Genomic DNA, 9,196 nt, shown 5'->3' with positions numbered 1-9,196 from the left:
TGGTTATATTACCCTGGTACTGGTTGTCTGCCAACAGAGCACACCAACACCACCTTCCCTCTTTTAGACCCTAAGTGGATGCTAAAGCACAGCTGAATGAAGCATGACACTGTAATATTATAAACATATGCCAACATAAAGATGTAACTGTGCAACCTGGGACCTGATATACATGACCTACAATATGTATACACCATGTAATTATTAAACCTCAAAAGAGTATCAAATAAATCCTGACCTATGTACATGAATATTAGTATCCTATCCTGGTTTGATCAGATTTGGGATATGACATATACATAGAAGAAAATGTTTTTTATATTCCTGTATGGGTATATACATGTTTATAACCCCAGTTTCTGTAGGTAGGCCTATATATGGACAGTTCAGAGAGCATAAGATAAGATGTGTCCATGCCACAACTTCCTGGTTTCTATGGCAGTACTTCATGTATCATATACACAAATGTCAACCGTAAGTTTCATGCATGCAGACATCCTGTTATTCACCTTTGATAATCATGAAGGGTAATAATTTAAGAGCAAGCTTACACATACATTCTCGAAAGCCCAATTAAGAGTTTCATTTTGCTTTATTGTGCACATCGTAAATTGTGATTACACATTGTGAGTACACTTGTCAGTCATAATGTCTGTTAAGGAGACTACACCCAAATAGTGTCTGACACACATATGCACACACATACACACATACACACTCCTCTGAAGTGCCTATGGTATCTCGGATCTATATGAACTGTTTCTAATTTGAACACATCACTCCCACAAACAGGAGTTAGATGTTACATAACACACTCGCACGTGCATGCATGCACATGCCACACGCACCCATACACACACACACACACACACTCATACAGTCCTGTGGCTAGCTTGCCATCCAGTGGTTGAATGTTGTCCAGGACAATTGTTTTCAGATTTTCATTAGTTTCCTTGACAACCAGTAGGTGGCACTATATAGTTTCTTGTGTAACAGAGCAGAGCAGAGACTCATCCAACATAGTTCACCTAGATACATTTGACCGCACAGTAATAGGAAACTTCACATCTTATGAGAACTAGATGAATACATACTGGCACCAGACAAACATAGGTGCACACTGTATATAAAGTGTATATTAGTAGAAATAATGTATCTCTAACAATCCCAGCTCAACGTGTCCAAACCAATTTGTTCACAAGAGAGCTTACAAACAAATATTGTGCTGTTCTGTTTTGAATTAATTATAATGAGAACTTGCTTTGCGTTAGTAATGGTGACAATACCGTTTAACACACACACACACCTCAAATAGTCAAACACTTTAACATGTAAGTGTAAAAGGAAAATAAAATATTTACAACGATAATCTATGTAACATCTATATGGATCATTCAATTTTGGCAACTTTTTTGCAGCAGCATCATGAATTCAACATTAACTGTGTAAGCGTGAATAATCATGAAGTAGTTACCACTATTGTCTCTATTATGATTATAATACAAGCAGGTCTTACACACACTCAAATGCAGCTTATATTGTAGTAACAAGTTATAAAACGGTGTTGACTCGACCTCAGTGCCAACTATTATTCTGATATACCTCATTATGGTTGAATACTATTGAGTACATTTGGACAAATATATTTACCTGTCAGCAATAGTTATTTTACACATTAATATTTTTGCATACAAAACATTATGACGGGCTTTTCTCACTTTTTGTGTCATTCATTTTCTGTTTTGTTTTTTTACCAAACCAAAGAACAAATCAATTAACTGAGAAAATAATGCAAAAATAGCTCAATTTCACTGAATAACAAAGTTCATTCGCAAAAGCAGATAACTCCGTTTTTAAAAAATTCTAGAATCTTCATTTTTTATTTACATAAGGTGATATCAGTCAAACTAAAGTTGAGTGACTTTGAGATGTAAAAAAAAACAGACATATCTCAAAAAAATAAAGTTTTATTGAAAACAACACTATGCAAAGAATACTTTCAAAGCCTCAGCTCATTTTTTTTTTTAAATGGCACTTATCTGCTTTTGCAAATGAACTCTTCAATCGTAAATGGCCCCTGCTACACATTAGTGCCTGAGTAAAAATAATGTGAAGATAAATGTGTTAGTAGTGGCAACAGTCACAGAGGCCATTTTTCTGCAGTTAGTACTCTGACCTCATACATTCCTGATTATACATACGTTTACTGAAGCAACATTTTAATTCAGGATTTTTTTTTACTTGTAATGAAGTATTTTTTGAGTGGTAGTAGTACTTCTTGTTTAGTAAAAGCTCTGAATACTTTTCCACCTCTGGTGTTTTATCCCCCTCCTTGCTGGTTGGACTGGTTTGGATCTCTCTGCCAGAAGGTGGCCAGATAAGGAGGGCATTTGAGAAAACTTTCCCTCCGGATGCCCTCCTGGGTCACAGGCCGAACACAGAGAGACGTCCCCACCGTCGCTGCTGAGCTGAAGTGCTCTGTGACGTCGTAACGGAGGCCGCAGCTCTCTGCGATCGTGGTGGGGCGGTTGTGCACGTGCAGTTTGGTGGCAGTGGGGACAGTGGCTTCAACCTCCAGCTGCTCATGTCCAACAGTTGTAGTCAGAGGCAGCACCACGTAGGCATGCAGAAAGCTCTCTCCAATGGTGCACTGGAGGTCTGTGGACCAACAGTATTCCCCAGTGTCTCCTGAGAAGGAGGATTTGTTTATTAAGGCCTTTACACAACTGATCATTATATCATATACATCTATTATTTTATATACATTAACTTATTGGCTCCTTACCTTCTGTGGAGTCTCTAAAGCGTATAATGTGGCGGTCCTGCAGTCTCAGCTTTTTGAGGAACGTCATCCCACTGCAGTCTACTAAACATTCAGTGAGCTGTGCCACCGTGCTTGCGATCGGTGTCTGTCCCACTAAAGTTTCCTTCTCTGAACACTCAATTGATCCTCCAGCCAGCAGGAGCTGGGGCAGCACGCCAAAAGACATCCACACAGTGAAATAGTTGAACATTTTGCTTAGTATCAATAAAACTGCAAACTGCTGTCAGTGCTGGGCTGTATAGGCCCCAGTGTTGCCGTCCTCCTGTAGAGCGGTTGTTTTAATGTAGTCCTGAATAAGTATCTTTCTTGCACAACCTGAGAATCACCAGTTAAAGCTCCAGTCTACAGCCACAAAGAAAAAAAATTGTTTAAAAAAAAGAAAAGCCCTGTGTGCAGATGCATGCAAGGCAAAAATGATCAAGGCTCGTCAGAACATGTTGCTCTTCCCCTGCCCAGCGCCTGGTTTTCTGGAGTACCCTGCCAACATTTCTTCATTGGCTATTTTCCTCCCTCTAGAGAGAGAGTATCACTGCCTGGCAGGCATGAAATCCTGAAAACTGTCATAAGAACCTGCCCTGACATAAAATCCTTTTAGAAAGCATCCCAAGATTTGTCCAAAAGAAAACCTCAAAAAGTCAGAAAATTGTACATTTCAATCATCTTTATTTAAAGATTGTGTCCATGAGCATTTTATTTTGAAATTGTACAAATGATAAATCAATGTTATAAGCACAATAAAACATTCTAATACTCTACAGCTGCATAAGTGTGATATAGCCTATCTCTGCTGCACCACATTACACTTGTGAAAAAACATTGGATATATATTGATAACAGTGAGGTAAGTTGGTAAAGTAAGTGTGAGCATACAACCAAACAACAGATACAATGACACAAGAAGAAAAAAACCCAACAACTTATAAGTAGTAAGTAAAAAGAACTCTGTTAAAAAGAATCACATATTACATACAGACAATAAAATGCTTTGAAAGTAAAAATCTGACTTTCACATAAAAGTAAAATAGTCAAACTGGTCATTGATCTACCATTTTATTCTGGTTATATTTTATCTGCCAGGCTTGAATTAGACCGTAAACTAAATTAATTTACTAGCTATAAGGCACAAAAATGATATTATGTACTATAATTTTTTTCTGATTATTTTTTTACACCTTACATTCCAGAGTAAAAAAGCCCATCTCTCATACAACCAATAAATGCCACGATAAAGTTTTTTGGGGGGAGTTTTCAGGGCAGCAGAGTCTTGTCTGTCTTTCCTGCTGGTTAAAACATGAAAATGGAGCCTGGCCAGTTGAGGGTTGTGGAAAAACACAGCACAGATGTTGTTGATACGCAGCAAAAGTTCACACTAACTTTTAGATGCAGGGAGGTTTTTACATCTACTTCTTAGAAACCTCCCTAAAAACAAACTGGAATTACTTTACAATTTAAGATTTTTTTTATGTGCCCTCGTTTTCTCTGTCGTGTTTTAAATAAATTCTTTCTCCATAAGAGGAAAGAGTCGTTTCACTGATCAGACATGAGACAACTGGTCTGTGAGAGGTTTTGGCTCTGGGTAGTCTCACATTTTTGGAGGGAACACTTAGTAACAGTTAGTAACTATAAATAGTGCTCTGTCCACATGAGATTCATTTAAAGTTAAACCAGCAGAGCTTAACATTGCTGTTTCCAAGGCTTGTTGCCAAAGAAATAGAGAAATTCATACTTTTTCTTTTTTTTATCCTCTTGCAAAGGTTATGTTAAGTCAACGGGAGATGTCTGCTTTAAAGCAATATTTGCAAAAAAGAAATGATGGTAATAATTGATCAGTTTTAATACTGACTGCTTCAACGAATCTGTGCTGCCACTTGTGTCATTATTTTTTGGTCACAATAGAGAAACAGGAATGTGAAATCGAGCCTTTGCTTAGGTTCCCACACTCAGTGTTGAATACACATTGTAATGTTTTCAGAAATCCAAGAGAAATCATCTACAGAAGCAGCATAAGTGTTTGTGAGAGAAGATAGTAATGATGCCGTCTACTTTTGTCTGAGGTTCATGTTTTTGTTTGTGTGCCAGGTGGCTCACAGATGTCACATACTCAGAGTGATAAAATAGACTTTACTCTGTGCTGGGCTGCTGGGGGTTCGCAGATCCACAGCCACAGCTGCGGGTCAGCTGCACGGAGGAGAGGACGATGCTGCTGGATTCATCCACGTAGGCGATGGGCACCTCTTCCTGGGAGGTGGGCTGACAACATGGCACCTGCACAACAATGAAGAGAGGAGGGGTCAGGGTGTAACATCCTCACACTGCAGGAGCTGTCTCATGATACAAACATGTGTTGCATGGTACACAACAGGTATCACTTACAAAATAAAAAAAAGAATAATGATAGAAAATATTAAAATATGGTCTTTCAAAAACTAAATTTGCATTTGCAAAGTCTGCTTACATACCAGAGATGATCATTGCTAAAATGATAAGACTGCATACATATACATAATATATATGAAATAGTAAAAACTTAATTTTACTTTACACTCACCCCTTTGCTCAGATATGTAAATCTGCATAATATCAAATAGCTGGAGGTTGCAGACATGAATGTCACTATGTAAACATCTCAGAGAGTTATTTATACCTGTGAGTCAGGATCCTGCACGTTGGTGTGGGACGATGGACACTCCACAGGGTTCACATCAGGGTTGCAGAGTGCACACTGGACGATGGTGAGGCTGGCGGGTTGGATCACCCAGTTGCTCCAGCCCAGATCTGTAGCACACATGAGAATGGATATTTACAAAAATGTTCACAAATGAGTGAATGTGAGTGTGGATGCAGATGAATTACACATAATTCTCTGCACAGATTGTTGCGTACCTGTCATGAAGATCTCAGAGGCCATGGAGCAGCACTTCAGGCTTGCGCTGTTTCCACCATCAGGTGACACAGAGACTGCAGTGACTGGAATAATGTGGAAAAAGAAAACAGACTTAGTCTGGAAAAAAATGTGAGACCTGCAATGAATGTGGATTTCCACTAACCTGCAGCGTGCGTGGCTCTGTGAGAAGGGGTGTTGAATCGGCTCTGCCACCGCTCTCTGACGGAGTCCACAGCACCGGCGGGCAGCCTTGGCTCAGTCTGCAAATTGAGAGCTCTGAGGAGACCCTTCCTGATGGACTCCAGTGACTCAGCATGGCACCTGATCATCGCATAGAGAATCAAATTGAAATACAACATTGAAAATGATTCAAGGGAAAAGAGAAGGAATCCTGGAGATTACACAAAAAGCAAGGAAACTTTACAGCACTTGTGTTACAATTTAAAAAAAAAAGATGCATTATAGAAATCTGTTCCACTCAAACTCTCTCACTATCAGTGACCCAGATGACCTGAGGGAACAGTTGATGCAAATAGCCAGCGTGACACACACACATACACACACACAGATACTTGAATTTCCCTCTAACCCACTAAAAAGGCCTGGATCAGCAAACACACATCCACAGGGATCTCATGATGTGTAATCTGATAGGTACGTCCTCTAGAGCAGTGAGGCTATTTATAAATACAGTGACCGCTCTGACTTGACCAGATGAAGAATATTGAGAAAGATGGTTATAAATATGTTGTCTGCATACAAAGAAATGTCACTTCTAAAAAAAAAAAAGAAGTGTTGGTATAACTAACATAGACTTGCATGTGAGCAGGTTTGGCGATACTGACCTGTGCTGGGAAACAGGAGCATTAGCAGAGGCTGCAGGTTCTTCCTTGGATGGCTGCAAGACAAAAGCAACCACCAGTGAAGAGCCCAGAAGTATCGTCGTGACCACGAATGCAAAGGACATGGTGGATGAGCTGGTAAGGTCCGGGTGGACGGATGAATTGGGCCGGAGTCAGGCGAAAAGGCGGCTGTTGGTTCGGTGTGTCTGGTGGGTGGAGGACTGAGGAATGACGAGACGGGGATGCTGTCCTATTGTTTGTCAGGGCCTGGGAACCTGGCTTTTTATCTTCCTGTACCCCAGCTTGGCCTTGAGATACTTAACATTGTTGTCTTCTCTCCTGTTCTGTGTGAAAGAGTAAGAGGAGGATGATCAGGCGGGCGGCAAACAGCCAGGACCAAGAGGTGAGAAAAAAAAAGAAGAAAAAAAACAACCTAGAATGCCATATAGGCCTGTGGTATTACGACATGCTGTATTATACCTAGAGGTGATGAGTGACAACATGGGTGAGAGATTTTTCTTGTAACATTTCATTTTCCCCTCTGATGCTCTTCGTGTACTGAAACTTTAATCTTCCTAAAGTAATTTAGCTCTTTCTCACTTGTGTCATATAGCTACAGTATGTTCTCAGGGGCGTATCTAGACACTCGGGAGGCCCCAGGCAAGAGGCACCGCACCACCACCAAGCACACAAACATTAACCATTAATTAATCTAAAACTTTTGATGATTCAATTTTGGAGTAGCAATGCTTCATGTTAACATTTATACCAGAAGATTCACAGAGACATACTGTATAATATCTTCCTCTTCAACATAGAAATTAGTAACATTTGGGGGAGGACAAGCAGATCTACTGACAGCAGAATTGATGTTGGTGCTAGCATTAGACAACAAATGCATTATTCTACTGCTAATGGGAGAAATTAAAATTGGCATCGGTATAGTAGCACTGATTTATCGTATGCTCTGCATATAATAACATTGTGCGTATCATGTTGTCATTAATATGGGCCACCTTGCAGCTCCCCCGGTTGCCTGTTGCAACGCCTCTGTATGTTCTCATATGTGCATTGTGATATTTAATCTGAACAAATATTCAAAACCAAGATTTGTATGCTTGTGCATCGTTTTATGCACATTTTCCCAATATCTGCCTAAACATATCTGATATGTTTGGAAACTTATGGATCTCATCTATATTTTGAATTGGTAAAAGAGGGCAAAGGCCATAAAAGTTGCATCTGAAGCACCTGGAACTTCACTAGTGGAGCACAAAACTATAAAAACACAGCCTGCCTATTCATTTCTGCATATGGGTAGTTATCAGTTTCTTTTACAAAAAGGTTGGCAGCGAAGACGGATGTCAGAGCCAGGGAGGATCACAGATATGGAAGGAATGGTCTCAGGTCCTGAGTTGCCCTCTCTTCTCCTCTCCTCTTCTCTATGAGGCCTTAAATGAGAGATAGTGACATTTTCTCATCTCCTGAGCTAGATTTTAATCCATTCATTTATAAACAGGGCCACAGGAATGCTTGGTACAAGCTGATACAAGACTTGCAGTGCACTCCTTTGCAGTTAAGACACAAACAAAAGTTCCTAAATGAAGATTGTGTGTCTCTGGACATAGATTCATAGATTGATTGTATTGATTGCTCAGTTAAATGCTGCATGGCAGCTGAAGCATTTAACATCTGTCTCCAACTGTGTAAGATATAAAATCATCTAAATGAAGATCACATAAGAAAATATTATATTTCATAAGTAGAAAAAAAAAAAGGATCCAAATGCTAAACTGCACAGTTGTGGTGGGATTGATCCACTTTACTGTGGTAGAAAAGTCTGGACTCAGGTTATAGAGGTTTCCTTGTTGTAGTGCAGCTGGGAGTCACTCTCCTCCTGGCAGGGATTCACAAAGGGCCTTGATACACGGATGAAGGACTGTGGAGGATGCACCATGCAGATGTTCCACCAGCACACAACAGACGGCATTCTTGAAATAAGTTTCAACACTCAAAAATAAAAGGGGAGTTATACGATTTAATTTTGAAAGCTGGTTTTCATCTATGTTTAGTCTAGTGTAGCGCTGAGAAGATACATGAACAGAAACTCACCTGTGGAAAGTATCACTGTATGACAACTCCCACAGCCCTGCAATGAATACTACCTCTGTAAAATGTATAGTGTTTATTTTTTGTTGAATCTGTGAGGAGGTTTGCAAGGTTTTCTGATTTCTTTTGAAGATGCAGATGGTGGTTTTATTGGATTAGATTAAACAATGTTACAGTTTGTTATCATCTTTAACTTTTAGTGAATATGTTGCTACTAATATCCTTATCAAATATCTGCACGGAAACATCTCATCACTGCCAGTTTCTGAATTGCTAAAACATTTAATTTCATTTTCTTTTCTTTTTTTCTTTTGCCTTTATTCGATAGTACATAGTGAGATAGACAGGAAAGGGGGAGGCAGAGAGGGGGAATGACATGCAGGAAAGGTCTGCCCGACGCGGGATACGAACCGGGGACACCTGCGTTGAGGACTTTAGCCTCTACATGGGGCGGCCATATTTCTAAAATATCCTTCAGGGCCTGAACCAATTTATTGAATCAATAACAAAATCCTAAACATTTTATTAAAGGGATAG

The 9,196-nt window shown here is 39.7% G+C and overlaps 2 protein-coding genes across 2 annotated transcripts; both read right to left on the bottom strand.

The window, feature by feature from the left end:
- Nucleotides 1-2,067: 2,067 nt before the first annotated feature.
- Nucleotides 2,068-3,311, bottom strand: LOC310994472 (uncharacterized protein). Its single transcript, XM_083983176.1, has 2 exons — nucleotides 2,786-3,311; nucleotides 2,068-2,688 (listed from the first exon to the last, which is right to left on the bottom strand). The coding sequence occupies exons 1-2, from the start codon at nucleotides 3,012-3,014 to the stop codon at nucleotides 2,321-2,323; spliced, it is 597 nt and encodes a 198-aa protein (XP_083839302.1). The 5' UTR covers nucleotides 3,015-3,311; the 3' UTR covers nucleotides 2,068-2,320.
- A 1,634-nt stretch (nucleotides 3,312-4,945) lies between these two features.
- LOC310995082 (bone morphogenetic protein 7-like) lies at nucleotides 4,946-7,125 on the bottom strand (the record flags this gene model as incomplete). Its single annotated transcript, XM_083984011.1, has 5 exons — nucleotides 6,497-7,125; nucleotides 5,872-6,029; nucleotides 5,708-5,791; nucleotides 5,469-5,599; nucleotides 4,946-5,089 (listed from the first exon to the last, which is right to left on the bottom strand). Exons 1-5 carry the CDS (start codon nucleotides 6,673-6,675, stop codon nucleotides 4,946-4,948), a joined length of 696 nt encoding a protein of 231 aa, XP_083840137.1. The 5' UTR covers nucleotides 6,676-7,125.
- Between the last annotated feature and the right edge of the window lie 2,071 nt (nucleotides 7,126-9,196).

Source organism: Trachurus trachurus (assembly GCF_905171665.1).
Source record: "Trachurus trachurus genome assembly, chromosome: 12".
NCBI classification, from domain to species: domain Eukaryota; kingdom Metazoa; phylum Chordata; class Actinopteri; order Carangiformes; family Carangidae; genus Trachurus; species Trachurus trachurus.
Note: the sequence above shows the minus strand (reverse complement) of the source record. Positions and strands in the feature narration are given on the sequence as shown.